Here is a 17,761-nt window from a genome sequence, read left to right on the forward strand (position 1 = left end):
ATAGCTTCTTTATTTATGCGCTTTAAGTTTTTGATTCAAGCACTTTCGCACACGGCACAGTTACTGGAGAGATTTTAAAAAGGAGAAATGGATTGTGTGCGCTGAGCATGGCATGTTGGTGAAATCAAACACTTTGCCTGCCAAGCCTTAAAACAGAATCCAGCCCTTTTCCACAATAGTTTGGCTCTGAAATAATGCGGAAGTTCAGGGAACAGAATTTGAAGACCTAATGCAAGGTCCTTTGATGATGTTACTTTAGATAAGAAGGCGCTGAGTTCAGGTTCAGAGGCTAAAGAGAAGCCCAGTTCAGGTTCAGAGCAAAGTCCTATGGATTCTCACTCTGTGATGCATAAAGTTTTCTTCTTATCTCTTTCCTTATATCTGCCTGACCACCCCTGAAATTGTAGAACGGGAGTAGTAGAGAGGGAGATCCCATGCTGTCCTTTCAATCCAAGAGCTGAGAGAATGAGCTGGCTGAATGAACATGAGAACGAATCTCTTCTGGAGGCGAGAGGTTAGAAAGCAAAGGAGTCATAGGCAAGGAGCCTACGGCATCCTCTGGCTTCAGCCAAGCTTCGCATCCGGAACTTGCTGCAGCTGGGATTCAGGGAGAGGAAGATGGGATAGGAGGAGGGGAAGACGGAGGTGGGGAGGGAGGGGTGAAGCGAGGGGAGCTGGCGAGGGATAGGCGCAGGGAGGGTGGGATGGGGGGAGCGCCGGGCGCAGGGAGCTGAGTGGACGGCTGAGACGCGGAGCGTGCAACCAGCTCCAGCGAGAAGCGAGTTGCCAGAGCCGGGCTGCGTTTCCATCAGGAGCGGCGAGCTCCGTGCCCGCTCCCAACAAGGTGATGGGCCGGCAAGCGTTTTATCTGGCCACCGGGACTCTCGCTGCTTGGGGCTTCCTCCCTTAGACCCCCTTCTTCTTCTCCCTTGGGTCTGCGTGTGTGTGAGTGCCCTGGTTTGGGGGTGAAGCCTCCTGGAAGGGGACACCCCTGTCCCTGCTCCTCTCCCCTTCTCTCCAATCCGTCCTCGCTGATGCATGCCTTCTAGGGGCGCCCCCATCTTCACACCCGGTCTCTGACACCGCTTCCTACCCCTGGTTGTGTCTCCTTCCCAGATGCTCAAGGTGTCAGCCTTATTGTGTGTGTGTGCAGCGGCTTGGTGCAGCCAGACTCTTGCAGCTGGCGCGGCGGCGGCTGCGGCTGGGGGGCGGTCGGACGGCGGTAATTTTCTGGATGAAAAACAATGGCTCACTACAATCTCTCAATATGACAAGGAAGTCGGACAGTGGAACAAATTCCGAGACGTAAGTGATGCGCACTCATCTCCAGCCACGCGCGTTTAGCTCCAGGGATGGCATTTGCCTTGGCAGCCGGAGGTGGGGAAGGGGCTAGCTTTTCTAAGGAAAGAGGGACTTGTGGTGATAAAGCTGACATCCTGTCAATGGAGAACTTAGTCTCCAGTTAGCTTAAGTAGGGATTTGCTTGTTACATTTGCCTTTGAGTTAGGTCACACCAGGTTCTCTATCATCCCCTTTTTCACTTCATAGTACCCCAATCTTTTGCCCCCCAAGGTTTGCAAAGTAACTGCTACGACCTTCTCAACTTTTGAATGGTGTTTCTGGCACTAGTAAACACAACAGAGGTGCCTCTGCGTGGCCTGGCTATAAAGTAACTAGGATCGATCTTCTTACTAATGGCCCATTAAGGAATTTGAGGGAGGAGGTACAAAGATGCAACATTTATAAATTCCTGCTCTCTGAGGGTGGGAGGTTGTTTGTCAGCATCAGTCTGCCAAAGTTGAATTGCTGATGATTACGTAAAATTGCTCATCAGATTTTGTTTCTACACGAAACCTGGAACACTTTGCTCTTGTACTGGGGCTGTACTCTGAGCCTTGAACTTGGCTGAAACCCCAGGAGGTCATTCTGACCCCTGGGTCCCATGCCTAGCCTTCCCTGTAAAACCGAGGGGTTTGAGAATTGACAGAGTGATTCATATCGACATTTGTGAGAGTGTTTTCTGAGTCAATCAGCAGTGCTTTCCCAGTCTGTGAGTTAACTTGTCCTATTAGCTCAGGTTCTCACGATTAGGAAAACAAATAGAGGCTTGGACTAATTCTCATCCTGGATACACAGTTCTCTTCTCCCACCGCCTCTGTCTAACAGAGAGGTTGTGGAGAAATGCGTTTATGGCTTAAATGTAAATCTAGATGTTCCTCAGCACGGATACACGACGTGGAAAATGACCGTGCTCGATCTTAATGCATGACTCATTTTTGCTTTATGAATGAAATGTTAACATCACTAGTTTTGCTAAATGAATGCTCTTTACTCTTGTAAATGCAGTCTTACCTACCTGCTTTAAGCTAACACCAATATTAAGTACATTGCGAAGTAAACAAGCAGATATCTTCTACAAACAGAGAATTGCCATTTATCATGCCCTTACTTGAGAAAAGAAATATTGAAAATTTTGGAAGTATTTGAACAGTACTTCCAACATTGACATGTATTTATTGAATAACGACTATTTTTTAAAATAGAGTTTAGGCACCTCTAACACACCTTCAATCTTGAATGTTGCAGGATTCCCTTGTTTTAGTTAAATCAGTTTAATAATAAGGGAAAGCAGTGTGTGAGCATTTGAGTTGTGACAAGCTGAGGTATTTACATATAAATGTAAATATTCTAGGACTCATGCAGCCAACTTCAATAGAAACAATATATCTACTGCATCATGCTCAGGGGGTTTATGTGGTTTCACTGGAAAAGTCTATCAAAAAATGTAAAATCATGTAGAAGGTTTCCCACTATATCCTAACATATGCATTTTTACATATGTAACTGATTTTTTTTAAAGTCATGATTTAGGGGAGCCATAGTAGAAGATCAGTTTTATTTTATGAAGATCACTGTGAGCAGACAGGAGCTAAAAAGCACATGATTACATCTCACCTTTATGTACCTGTTGCTCCTTGCTAATGATGAAATGAGAGTTGACAGTGTGGCTTCCATTCAGCACTCACCTGCGTCATGTACAACCTTGTGCAGACCACCCAAATAACTGCTGCTTCATAGCTTTTTCCCGTTGGGGTAAATCTTTCCTTTAATCTTTCATCAGCACAAAAGAAGCTGATATTTTAGACACTTTTTTGGTTGAAGCACATGCTTATAAGACATTGTTTGAAATGTGAATCTCCTGTCTTATATGAACTATCTCTAATGTTCTGTTTGAGCTTTCTATTTAAAATGAACGTTTCCATGTTCAGATTTGAGAAAGGCAAACAGACAAGGACATTAGAGTCTCTTCTCATAAAGGCAATTTAACTTAAGCACATTCTTTCCATGCTCGTTTCATAGAAAGATAATTGACATAATTTAGAAAACATAGTTCTTCAACATAATTATTTCTCAAGGATAATTAATGGTGAAATTAATTCTTACTTTGCTTTCTCTAAAGTTAATATTATTTTACAAATAACTCCTTGAAGTTTCACCTGTGTTCCTATTCAAATTACATTCTAAAACTTTATTGTATATGTAATTATAATTGAATACTTATAAAATAAGACTTTTACATTTTTAATTTAATATATATGTAAATATATGTTGTAGTAAATCTTTATAGATGGAGAACATACTATCTTTAGTAACAATTTCCTCAGTAAAAACAAAACAACAACAACAAAAACCAAAAGAAATAATGAAACCAAAGGAAAGCTGAACATGAGTATAATAAAAGAGAAACTACAAACATTTTTTACTAATTTATACTAGCAATTTTCATGATACTTTTATTCTGTTATATTCCTTACCTTTTCACCTTTGCAAATACAATTGTATAACATAGGAAACTTTTATTCCTTTGAGGATTATTTGGTAAGCGCCATAAAATTCTGCCTATGTGTTATTTTAGTGTATGTTTTAGGAAGAAAATGAAAACTTAAATTCACCAAAGATTTTAGAAGAAGTAAGGACATTCAAAAATTACTAGGTAGAACCAGTATGATATAGTTAAGATATACTGATACGAATTTATAATGAGATATGTGTTAGAATATAGTGCGTGTCTGCTGTAAAAGGGGACCTGAGTTCACTCTATAACACACACACACACACACACACACACACACACACACGGGGGGGCGGGACTGAGATACAGGGGGAGGAGAACTAAAATTAATTAAAGATTAAAAAATAATAAAAACCCAAACTCTTCTCTCAACAATGGTATGCTTTGTAGATATACTGGATAAATGCCCCCCCCAAGCACTGTTGAATTGTGATATTAATTATACCATGTTTTTATTTTTTTTTCAGTGAAAGTATTTGGATAGTGTCATTGCTTTGCCAAAGAGTTGGATCAGAAAGCAGTCTCCTACCTCAACATTACATACATACATACATACATATTTATATATATAGAGAGAATTAAAAGGAAATTGAGTCATTAGCTCAAACAGCTCATATATTACACATTTTAAGGTTTTATTTTCCATTAGTATAATTAAAACACACCCTTTATCCTGTAATAAATGAGTAAAGAATTTGTAAACCAATGAAGAGCTCAGGAATACATAATGTAAAGCCATCATCAACCCTATATATTATTGATTTCACTGAAGTACTTGTGCTAATTAAGAATGACAGCAAAGACAAAATATAAGAGGCCTTTAAGCACTGTTCATTGAAAGCAGTACAGTAAAAACACAGGAAAAGAAATTACTATGGCCATGATAATTTCAGTACACCAGATAAAAAAGTCAACAGTATACATTGAAACAGAAAAACACAAAGTCTGGATTAAATTTATGTTTCAAAAATTACATGAACACTTTTAACTTGTTTCAAAAAATAATTACCATTAGTGTTGTAAAATCTACAATCAAGTTTTGGTCTATAATTACTACTGAAGTAATTTTTAGTGCTGAGTGTCAATAACAAAATCTTCTATTTAAATTAAAGAATTTAATCTGCAACCAAAGAACATGTCCAAAACTCTGAAAAAATGGAACATGCAGAGCAAAGTATATTGCTTCTGAGTGATACTGAATCTTTAGCTCAAAGGGTTCAAGTGTTTGAGGCTTACTAGTGATAATTTTACTTTGTATAAAAAATAGCTGACTAGGGTTATTAAAAAGTAAGTAAACTGTCTGTATCTTCTACTTTTCTTTCAATTCACTTTTTCGTCTGAGCTGATGTTCTTGGATGCATGGATCAGTAGAGACATGATGGTTCATAATAATGGCTCTTTCCTGGGCTATGGAAGAGCAAGGGCTCTGGACACTCAGTATTCTGGTTATTGTAATATTGTCTGTTGTTAGAGAGTCAACAAAACAATTGGTTTGTATGTGTACTATGTCCTCTGTCATGTAAAGTTATTGTACTCTTACATATGAGAAAATTATTTTTCAAAGGCTCTTTTAGTTGTCTGTGGCTTTCAGGTTAATGATGCAGGCTTGTTGTGATCTTGAGTGTCCCCTTAGCATGGAGAAGGGTTGGAGACTGATGCTTCCTCCTGGTTAGTAGCTCAGTTCTAGTATTCTTCTTTGCAACAGTACATAACCCAGACAAAATTAGAAACATTAAGAAATTGTTGATAAAGTGTGTAAGTCTGCATAAATAATGTTTATTCTTTTTTCAGCAGTACCTTACCCATAATGTATGTCATTGTCACTCTTGTATTGCTGTGATATATACATTGATCAAGGCACTGATAAAAGAAAGTGTTTAACTCAGTACTCACAGTTGCAGGGGGTTAGAGTCCATGGCTGTCATGGTGGGAGCACATCAGCAGCCATGATACTAGAGCAGTAGCTGATAACTTATATCTTCTTCCACAAGCAGGAAGCAGAGAAAGACAGAAAGAAAGAGAGAAAGGAAGAGAGGGAGAGAAACAGAGACAGAGAGAGACACAGAGAAGACCAGGAGACAGACAGAGACAGACAGACAGACAGATAGAGACAAACAGAGAACAGAGAGACAGAGAGAGAGAGAGAGAGAGAGAGAGAGAGAGAGAGAGAGAGAGAGAGAGAGAGATTACAGGCAATGGCTACTACTGAAGTAATTTTTAGTGACATTTGAAACCTCAAAGCCCATCTCCATTGACAGACCTCCTCAAACAAGGCTCATTTCCTAATCCTTTGAAAACAGTTCCACTAACTGGGGAACAAGCCAACTGGGGGACAAGAATTTAAATATATGATCTTATAACAACCATTCTCATTCAAACCATCACGATATATGTCCAATACTTATGCAAGTGTTGAAATTCAATGTATCTCATTAGAAAACATTATAACTATAATGATAATTATGTGTCTGTATCTATGTACATACATGTCTGTGTGAATGCTGTGTGTGTGTATGACTGTGTGTGTATGTGTGTAGGTATGAACTCATGTTCTAGATATTGAGTCTAGATTCCTATATTAAATATATACTGTGCTATTGAGCTATACTTCTTGGCTCACATCCCTTATATTTTATTATATATTAGGCTTACATCTCATATTTTATTATATAGTCAAGAACATAGTTTTCCCTTGAGAAGACATTTTCATTCGTGCTCTTTTTCTTTATTCTATTTCAATGATAACGGCACTGTTTACTGCTTAAGAACGTTTTTACCTTTTTGTCATATGCATATAACCTAGAACCCCTGCTGAGATGTAGCCTATGGCAGCTCAGTAACTAAGTGGGTTTCCCTAGTAAGGGGAACAGGAACTATTTCTGACATGAACTCAATGACTGACTCCTTTACTTCCCTCTTCTCCACCCCCCCCCCCCCCGGCGAGGGAGGAATAGTCTTGCTAGGTCACATTGGAAGACATGGCAGCCAGTCCTGAAGATATCTGTTAAGCTAGGGTCAGATGGAAGGGGAGGAGGTCCTCCCCTATCAGTGGACTTGGAAAGGGCCAGGGAGGAGATGAAGGAGAGAGGGTGGGACTGGAAGGGAATTTGAGGAAGGGGGCTACTGCTGGGATAAAAAGTAAATAACCTGTGATTAATATAAAAAAATAAAAATTAATAATAAAATAAATAGCAATAAAAAAGAGGAACTTTTTTACCATTAGGTTTACCATTAGGTTTTTTTACCATTGCAGTTTAGAGTGGGTGAAGGCTATAGAGTGCAGTCATATTAATATGGGACTGGCATTCCTATTGTTTAAATCCCAGAGCAATTTAATCTACAAAAGTCAATAGACATTTTAAAAGAAGCAGTAGAGGACCATGGCTATTCTGGAGCCAATAACTCATTGAGGCATTAAACTCCATCTAAATTCCACTCAACTGAACCCTAATTAGGCCATGGTTCAGTCATAATGCCATTTTTCTACTCTGTCTCAGCTATCACTCTACCTACGAGCATGGATTTAGGGTTGATGTTTTTCAGGTCATGTATCACAAGATAAACAAAAAGAGACCAGAGAGTGTCCCTTGACTTACTGATTTCTGGAACTGACATCATGTGAGACTCTCTGTTGAGAAGCCTTCCTTGCTGGTGACCATTTAGTTAATCTCTGTTATGAACTCGTCCTCATAGAAGCAAAAAATATGTTTTACTCTCTTTAACTTCTAGTGAATTATTTCAAAATTAACAAAATGGATATGATTTTTTTGTGTATGTCATACATTTGCATGCAGGCTTATGTGTCATATATATGTTTATATCATAATATACTGTTATTATATATAACAAAACACTTTTATGTGTATATATCTTTGAGTAAATACAGAAAACATGAAAATCAAGAGAATGATATGAAATATAGATCTTTTCATATACACCATATGCATTAAGTATATTATATATGACACGGTTAATAAAAAGCCTATAACCGTTCCTAGATGACTTTAATTCATGTTAGATTTCCTTTCTTACTACTTTTTAGGTAGAGATGATCTTATTTTCTGTCACCTGTGTGGCTACGGTCTACTCTTCTCATAAGAAGTGGGCTTCTCAAACTTATGAGCTACATATTCAAAAAGAGCATCATTTTCTGCTAGAAAGCTTTTTATTTCTGACTTTTACAGTTACACTATAGGTTGAATGCTTTTAGGCCTCATGAATCTGACTCAGAGCGACATTTTATGTTCTTATTCAGTTTTCATTTTGATGGTCTCATGATCTGGGTCAAAATTTTGTTTTATTTTATGTAGATACATTTAAAGGAGGATCTTTGAATCTTTTAAACACCATCCAACTCCTCAAGCACGTGGATTCTTTAGATGTCTTTTCTCATTTATGAAAACATTTTCATCTTTTCTAGTCTCATTGTTTCTAGTCTCTATTTTATATTTTTGTGTAGGCCGTTAGACCAAGTTCCTACTGCTCAGGGTTGGAGTCCCTACCCCAGCCTACAGTTACTACACTTAGCATTACTAAAATAGCTCTATCAGAGTCATTTCAAAACATACCTAAGGATAAGATATCATATTCAGTGTACATTCTATTTATCTCCACATTGACAAGTGGAAATCCTTTAAGGATTGCCTCTTGTCACTGTTGTCTTTTATCAGCCAGTTCCATTTCTGACAAACCAAGAATTGTTCATTCAGTCTAGAGGTTTCAGTTATTTATCAAGCAGTGACCTCCATTAAGTGAGGGAATTTTGTCTATCAAGATTTCATAAGCATTCTAAAAAAACTCTTTTTTGTATTGACCTATGAGCATTCCCATATGACTTCTGTTTGTATAACATTAACCTTAATTTTTTTGCATGGTAACATTTAGCTACTAGGGTGACTAGAAAGTTTAAACTCTACTTTAGAAAGACTAACATTAAGAAAAAGGTTGCAATGCCTTGTACAGGATGGAAAGTATTTGTCACTCTTGCATTTGGCAATTCTCTGGTAAATATCATTGAGACGCCCTCTTGATATTCACTCCTGCCCCTACTGATAATGAGTTTTACAATTGCCTGTAAGCTATTTGTGTTGCTTTCAGTACTTTTAATTCTTTACCATTTCTCTATTTTTTTAGCCAGAAAGAACAGGATAAGGAAAGCTGCTCAGGGCTGGACTGAGAGGCCTGTCACCCAAGACTGTAGTTTTAGGAGTCTGGCAGCAGTCACATGTTAGTTCTAAGGGGAGCTGCTGATGGTGAGAATCAAGAAAGATTATCCAGTAGGGTATTACAAAGAGGCTGATGACCAAGCTTGTTTTCCTGAACAAACATCACTTAGCTTGTTTTCTGGGAAGTCTTTTTCTGCTACAACCATTTGCAAAATGTCTGTAATGTTGTCTGTGAGGCATTGATAATTATTGGTAAGGTTTTCTGTGGAGGAATTTATAATTTACTTCTTAACCCTTTAGTTAGAAGACAGATACTCTATTGCATTCAAGACGGTGTTTTGTTTAATGGATAAACAGAGAAATAAACTAAAAACAAGGACCTTTCACCAGAATAACACTAGCAATCATGTCACTGTGCAGTTCAAACAGCTCTCACTCTTGGAAGCTAAGGATTCCCTTCAGTCGCTATCTCTGGGGCAGTTAAGAAATAGAGACAATAGCATGTCTGATTTGTCTGATCCTGCCTTGCAGACTTTATACTTTTCCTGTATCTTTTACACGTTTTCCTTGACATCAGAGATGGCTGACAGATAGGAGAAGTTGAGATGAGCTTCTTCCTTAAGAAATGCATTTTTTGTTACTTTAGTAAAACTGCTTACTGAATAATAATATTCTTTAGGATTTGTATGAGGTATACGGAAAATTATACAAAACTCAAACTTCTGCTTCATTAGAGAAAAGATATTGATTATTTTAATTGTACTATTTTAATATGAAAAAAGAAAACTTAAATACCTTGTTATTGCATCAGCCTATAGTTGTATTTTTTCCTTAGCTTTTAGCATTTGGCATTATGGTTTGCTGACTTTAACAGCTAATAGCTACATTACATTCAACAGTATGTAGATGCATTGTCTATAATATCTAGATATTTCATAAGTAAAATTAAGTGGCAAGCAGTGTATATGTGAACACCCTATTTTTCTATAGCATGTTCTATGCTCTTATATGAATTAATATTATGCTTGTGTGTTTACTTAATTATTATAGGATCCCATTAATAAAACAACACATCTCATTTTTCTAAACATGTGATTTAAAATACACTATATTTGAATTTTTTCCAGAATATTTTAGTGAGTTTTTTCAATCCATGTATTTATTGGCAGAAAACTCTAAGCATATTCAATAATAATACTGATATAGAATATACTCATTATATTATACATGGAGATATATGGATTTAATTATAAATACGTATATAATAAATACAAAACTTTGAATACATTATAAACTGTTTTAACAGTGGAAAAGAGATAGTAGTAAAGCTGTAGGCTCAGAATTCGTAGAGCCAATGCAAGCTTATTTATGTATTCAGAGGTGAGGAGGTTACTGTGAGCTCAACAGGTCCAGGGTGAAAAGTGAGAACACTTTCAGAAAACCATTCTAGTACAATTAATGGCTGTCACTATAATCAAATGACTTCAAGTAAATTAACTCCATACTTGTCTGCAGTTTACATGTACACAGAGTTTTATTTACCTTGGCTCCATAAAGGGGCAATGGCAGCAATGTGCTTATTCGAAATATCAGAGGAGTAATTACTAGAAGTAGAAGAAAATAATTGCAGATTCTTTCTTGGCTAGAAATTAATAGTAATCTAACCACAGACAGCAATCTTTTTGTGTGCTTTATTTTCCTACTTCTAATGATAAGATTAAAAATAAGAGAGCCATCAGACGATTTTTAAAAAATTCTTCATTAATTACACTTTATTCACTCTGTATCCCCCCTGTAGTTCCCTTCTTCCTCCCTTCCCAATCCTTTCCTTCCTCCCCCCTCTGCACGCATGCCTATCCCCAAGTCCACTAATAGAGGAATGTCTTCTTTTCCTTCCATATGATCCTAGCTTATCAGGCCTCATCAGGAGTGGCTGCATTGTTTTCTTCTGTGTCCTGGTAAGGCTGCTCCCCCCTCAGGGGGAGGTGATCAAAGAGCAGGGCAATCAGTTCATGTCAGAGACCCATCAGAGGATTTTTGGAAAACCCAGAAAATATTGCTTTAGGATGAATAAAAATAATAATTTCTCAATTACCTGTCTTTAAATAACAGCTCTACCATGGACAATTTCTGTATAAACAAATTGTGTGTGTACACATGTTCAATTATGTTCTCATTGAATAGGTAAGGAAATGCAATGCAAAGCATGACAGTTAGTGAGCATCAGTGAACTTTCTCTCCCAAGATGATAATTCCTAGTATTAGAAGGAGTAAAATCCTATCACCACTCAAAATTATTGCAGATCAAAATGTGTTTACATACATAGTCTACTGAAAGTCATAGCTTATCTGATTTTGTTTACTGGAGAGAATTGATTGTTTCTGCTGGAGATCACATGGCTGGTTAAGAACTTGTCTTAGTTCTGCTGCCTGGGGCAAGATAAAGTATTGTACAATGTATATTGTGAGTCCCTGTGAAGATCAAAGTTCTAATCGTACTCTATATGATGTTTAACAGCATCCTGAACCTGGAAAATGATCACATCACTTAAAGCCTTGGGCTTTTAAGGATATTTGGGATCCAAAGTTCTTGTCCTCAAACACAGATATGATAATGCTTCTTTTTCTGGAATTACTATTCTACCTGTCTAATACAGGCTAGGGGTTTTGTATACATAATGTCATTCAGTATAAGTCTTTTGTAGACATAGCATATTTCAAGGTTAATTGTGGTTAAAAGTATAACATGTTTGCTATTTTAGATAGGTTTCAAGTGGTGAATTTTTATTCTAGTACACGTAATTCTAAGCATTCTTTCTCCCTGAAACTTCTATAACCACTGAAGAACTTTTCATCTAACCAGCCCTTGGCAACCACTCTTCTGTTTCCTGTTTCTATTAGTTTTACTATGTATTTCAGTAAATGGATCACACCAGAAGCATTCTTCTATCACTGGTTTATTGTATTTAGGGCAGTCTCCTTAAGGTTTAAATATGGTGTGGCATGCTACAGAGCTTCCTTACTTCTTGTGTGTTCATGTGTACATGCAAGTTCACATTTGTTTTTTTTTTTTTTTCAATGCAGTTTATTCAGGAACATTGAACAATCCTCGGACCCCGGGGAAAGCCAGCCCACAGCTTAAATAGCCTCTGGGTAGCCAACCCAGGCGTGCCACGGGGGCAATGCAGATAGGTCCACATACATGGAAGCAAGCCAGATCCTCGGCCTTAGCCAAATGTGGAGTTGTTCGTGACAGAGAGCACTCACCATCGGGAAGGCAGAAGGCAGAAACCAGCTCCATCTTTAAGGCATAGCATTCCGCAGCTCTCTACAGTTCCCCCTTTTTGTTTTAGACTCATCAGGCAAGAGTAGAGGTCTGATCTCTGATATTAGAAATAAATTGGGACTTTGTACAGATGTTCATTTAGGTGTCATCCACCCAAAGAGCATCAGACCCGTCTGATACCTTTTTCTCAGAGGCGGGACCTGGGGCATCAACCCGCATGCAATCAGACATGCTCTTCTCTGGGTCCAAAGCGGCTGACCCTGAGTGCAGTGCTTAGCCTCGCATCCTGAGCGTATCATTTTAGCTTTTTATGGTATCCAACCATGCTTGGGGAGAATGTCCTGCTTCAATGGCTGTAAAGGCCTGAATGATCATGGCTGCATCACACTGTTGTGAGACTCTAATCTTGCATATATACCACAGGCAAACCAAGGAGACCAACACCAGAAGGCCTGCTAACACTCCCATGCCCGCCCATTCCTTCAGATGATTCATGGCTGCAGCAATCCATGTTGATAATCCTGTGGCTAGTCCTGCGTCCACTCCGGTAGAATTTACTGTGACAATGGCCACTCTCAGCTGCTCCATCGTAGTATCGAATTCTCCAGTCCAATTACCTAAAATATAGCTCGACAATTGTTTAGACAGATTTGCAGCACAGGAAAAATTCTCATATTGTATGCTAGTGACACAAAGTCCAGCATACTTTCATTGACAGCCAGGTTGAGCGATTTGCCATAGGGTATCAATTTGCTCCTGCACGAGGTCAATCCTCTGATTGAACACCATCAAGCTTCCTTTTAGTTGAGCATTAATTCCTTTATGTACAACTAAGGCATGAGCTACATTGGCTAAATGATTATTCAGGGTCTGAGCAGTCTGCCCAGTATGACTCATGCCTAATGCCCTGGTGGTAGCTCCAACAGCCGTCAATGAGATGGTAGTAACAATGGTGGCTGTAGTTCCAAGATCCCTTTTCTGTCTGAAGAGAGTCATAGTTTATGTACAAGTTCAGACATGTGTGCACTTGACTGTGGAAATGCATGGACGGCTAATTTCATGTGAATGTGGGGGCCAAAAGCTAGTGACGGGTGTTCTCGTCATATTTTTTCCAGCTTACTTTTGAAGCAGAGTTTCTAACAACCAGGTAGTTAATAGTAGCTCATCAGAAAAACCTAGGGATCCCCTGCCTCCATCTATGCAGTGCTGCCATTTATATGCGCATGACTTCACATACATCCTTGTTTCTAGGTGTTGAGGATTGAACTCAGGTACTCATGCTTGCACAGCAAACGTTTTACTAGCTGAGCTCTCTCCCCATCTTTGATTTATTTATTTTCTGAGAGTTAATAATATTCAATTTTATATATAAATTTTTTGTCCATTCACAAGTTAATATGCAATTATTACCCGTGTCTAAGTAATAAGAACTATTATCATCATCATTATGGATATGTGAAAAAGTCAAGAATCTACTCTTAGCTATTCATATGCGTATTCACACACGGAATTCTTTATTACAGGGCATTTTTCTTTTCCATTATTTTACTTTAAAAATCATGTTTATAGCTGGGTGTGGTAGTGCACACCTGTAATCTCAGCACTCTGGGAGGCAGAACCAGGCAGGTCACTATGAGTTCAATGGCTACCAAATCTACAAAGTAAGTCCAGGATAGTCAAGGCTACACAGGGGAACCCTGTCTCAAAACAACAACAATAACAAAATAGCATTTACCTATGTGAAATGCAAGTACTAGCAAGCCATGGTACCTCTTGTGTGTGTGTGTATGTGTGTGTGTGTGTGTGTGTGTGTGTGTGTTGGGGGTAAGGTAAAGGACAGTTCTTTCATTACAGCAAGTGAGTTTTATGGTAAAATTCGTATTTAGTGATTGGTGCCTTTACATTCTGAGCCATATTTTGAACATGTTTTTGTAAGGAACTATCTACCATATTGTTTATTGCAGTGGCTGCATCGCCTTACATTGCAACCAACAATGCAATGGGTGTCAACTGTTTCTTTATTCATGCCTACACTAAAACAATTTTTATGTTATAGCAGACCTGCTAATACATTTGAAGTCATCCTTGTGACTTTAATTTTTATTTTACCCCAAATTAGTGATTTTTATATTCTTTTCTATATTTTCGGGCCACTTGTATGCCATCCCTAGATAGGGGTCTATGTAAGCACTCTACCCAGATTTTAATTAGAAAATTCGAGGTTTGTTTAGTAGAACCATCTTTTTAAAGAATTTATACAAAGACACATAAAATGAACTCCTCTTTACAAATAAGGAAAGTGAGTTTCAACAATTTTAACCAGTGTCTTCAGGACTGGTGATTTTTGATCCTACTCTAAAAAAAACATTCAGATTTTCTGCCTTTATTAACTTAGAATTTTAAATAAATCGTAACAGATAACTGATAGTTTTGTTCTGTTGTTTTGTGTTTTGAATGCTTCCATTGAATGTTTTCTTGTCAGTTTGACTAAGATGCTAAAAATAATTTCATTTTTTTTTACTGATTTTAAAGCCTTTTAGATAAAGGCAGAGTAATCACTTTGCTAGTTGATTAATTTATCTTGCAGAAGGAAAAAGACACCCCTTGTCTGTTATACATTCCTCTTATAAAAGCCCGTATGTTATATACTATTCAAAGCAGTGTTTATTCCTAAAGAGTCATTGCATTTGAGAATGGCATAACACTGGCATTTTATTAGTGAATTTTTGCAATTATAGTGCAGTTCAGAATATTTTAGGCAGCAAGAATATCTATAAAATTAAAACACAATGCACGAGCTTGCATTCTTGTAGTGAATGTTGTTTGTCTTCATTCTCCCTGGAAACTGTTGCCTCATTTAAATGCTGGTAATATACAAATTATTATAATATGTAATCAGCACAAATATTGTAATTTAAATATATTGGTTGGGGGAGGTTTGGACAAACCTCATAGCCTCTGTCCATTGTGGATCATTAAGTTTTTAGTTTTCTGTGTTTGATAGCATTTGGTAAGAAAATGAATTAGCTTTTGAAAACATGAAATGCAGAAGACAGCTGGCTTGGTTGATAAAGTGCTTGCTTGCCATACAAGCATGTGATGTGCTTTGGATTCTCAGTCCATACAAGAAATTGTCAGAGCGGCAAACATGTAATAGTAGTTCCTGGGAAGACAATTCAAGAGGATTCCTGGGACTTTCTTGGTAAACAACCTGGCCAGACTAGGAAGCCCTGAGTCCAGAGAGAGAGGGACTCTGTAGGTTTAGATTATTCAACAAACCTGCTTTGTTTATTGTTCTTAAGGGCCCAGAGGTCTTTTCTGAGACTGATCCTCCAACCAAGGACCATGCATGGAGATAACCTAGAACTCTCGCTCAGAGGTAGCCCATGGCAGCTCAGTATCCAAGTGGGTTCCCTAATAAGGAGAGAGAGGACTGTTTTTGACATGAACTCAGTGGAGGGCTCTTTAACCTTCCCCCCACCCCGAGGGAGGAGCAGCCTTGCTAGGCCACAGAGGAGGACATTGCAGCCAGTCTTGATGAGACCTGATAAACTAGGGTCAGAATGAAGGGGAGGAGGACCTCCCTATCAGTGGACTTAAAGAGGGGCAGGGAGGAGTTGAGGGAAGGAGGGTGGGATTGGGAAGGAATGAGAGAGGGGGCTACAGCTGGGATACAAAGTACATAAACTGTAATTAATATACAAACTAAAAATTTAATTAAAAAAGTAATCTTTACCTCCCTTCCAACCTTCCTTCTCCACCCCCCAGCAACCTTAGATAGAAGGTTAGTAGGGAAAAGGACTGTAGTTTTCTTTTATCTTCTTCCTACTGATTAGGTTCGATGGGTCTTTAGGTGAATACCAGACTCAATCTTCAGAATGTTGAAGCATGAAAATCAGTGCAGGAAGCTCAATCCAGAAAGCAATATCTCACTGTGTGTGGGTCCTCTATATATGTCCTCTCCTCAGTGTCTACTCATGGATGTTCTCAGCTGGCCAAATTCATACCCCTCACATGTGAGAACTCACAGGAAAACATCATGTACCCAGCCTGCAGCAAAATATCACCTGACAAAACTGAGCCCAGGACCTTCCACTTTAAGACTCTGTCTCAAAAAATAAGATGGGAAGCAAGAAAGACACCTGATCCTCTATATTCATGCATGTGTCTCCACGCCAGCTTGCAACAGGCACTAGATGCAAGTAAAATATACCACACACACACACACACACACACACACACACACACACAACACTGTATATTGCTCTTACAATTATGGATTTTTAATAAAGTTGATGGTGTAGTGAAATGGTTTGATTTCCCCATCTCTACATGGAAGAAAGAGACAACTGATGCCTCTAAGGAAGAAGTTACTTTTTACCCCTGCTTGTGTGTTGTGTGGTATGTAGGTCCACATATATAATGTATGCACATGATACATAAAAATATAATAAAGTAATTTCTTGTCTACATCTATTTTTAAGATTCGACTCATCCGGATTTAATTTTTCAAAGAGTAAGTATGTTAATTGTGGAACATTCATTTCCATTTTAGAATTCCTTAGTAAAATAACAAAATTAAATATGCACTGGACATAGAATACAGAACAAGCCCAGGCATGGTGGTGGACTTGGGAAGCAGAGGCAGGTGGATCTCTATGAATTTGAGTTCAACCTGGTCTACAAAGCAGGACATCCAGGGTTGTTACACAAAGAAACCCTGTCTCAAAAAGACTAAATAAATAAATAATGCAAAAATGAATTAAGTAAAAATATTCCCTTATTGCATTCCAACTGAAATTAAGAAACACAGAACTCATCCAATGCTGTATTTTTATTTACACTTTATATGAAAGAGATGGTAACGTGGATATTTTCTGATAAAAATTATAATAAAGCTTATGGCAAATTTATTTATTAATCATTTTATTCACTTTGTATCCCAGCTGTAGCTCCCTCTTTCATTCTCTCCCACTTCCTCCTTCCCTCTCTCATCTCCTACCATGCCCTTCCCCAAATCTACTGTTAGGAGAGGTCCTCATCCCCTTCCCTCTGAACCTAGCATATCATGTCTCATCAGGACTGGCTACATTGTCTTCCACTGGGGCCTCTTAAGGCTGCTCCCCCTTCAGGGGGAGTTGATCAAGAGCCAGACACTGATTTCATGTCAGAGACAGTCCTTACTCCCCTTTAGAGTACCCACTTGGATACTGAGCTGCCATGGGATACATTTGTGCAGGGGTTCTAGGTTATTTCCATGCATGGTACTTGGTAAGAGTATCAGTCTCAGAAAAGACCCCTTTGCCCAGATTTTTTGGTTCTGTTCTCTCCCTGTGAAACTCTTGTCCCCTCCAAGTCTTTCTCTCTCCCCCTTCTTTCATAAGATTCCCTACACTCTGCTCAACATTTGGCTATGACTCTCAGCATCTGTTTTGATACCCTATTGGGTAGATCTGG

The 17,761-nt window shown here is 38.4% G+C and overlaps 1 protein-coding gene across 2 annotated transcripts in view; it reads left to right on the forward strand.

Annotated features, from left to right (window-relative positions):
* Positions 1-686: 686 nt before the first annotated feature.
* The window catches only part of Spock3 (SPARC (osteonectin), cwcv and kazal like domains proteoglycan 3), a 436,641-nt gene continuing 419,566 nt past the window's right edge, over positions 687-17,761 (forward strand). Inside the window, exons 1-2 of one of the 2 annotated variants that reach the window (XM_060381847.1) lie at positions 687-844; positions 1,117-1,305. In XM_060381847.1, coding sequence (XP_060237830.1) covers positions 1,117-1,305 — 189 coding nt within the window. In that variant the 5' untranslated portion in view covers positions 687-844. The remainder of the gene's footprint in view (positions 845-1,116; positions 1,306-17,761) is intronic. The other variant, XM_060381846.1, reaches the window with a different exon arrangement.

The sequence above is a fragment of the Meriones unguiculatus genome, chromosome 4 (genome assembly GCF_030254825.1).
Source record: "Meriones unguiculatus strain TT.TT164.6M chromosome 4, Bangor_MerUng_6.1, whole genome shotgun sequence".
Classification (NCBI taxonomy): Eukaryota; Metazoa; Chordata; class Mammalia; order Rodentia; family Muridae; genus Meriones; species Meriones unguiculatus.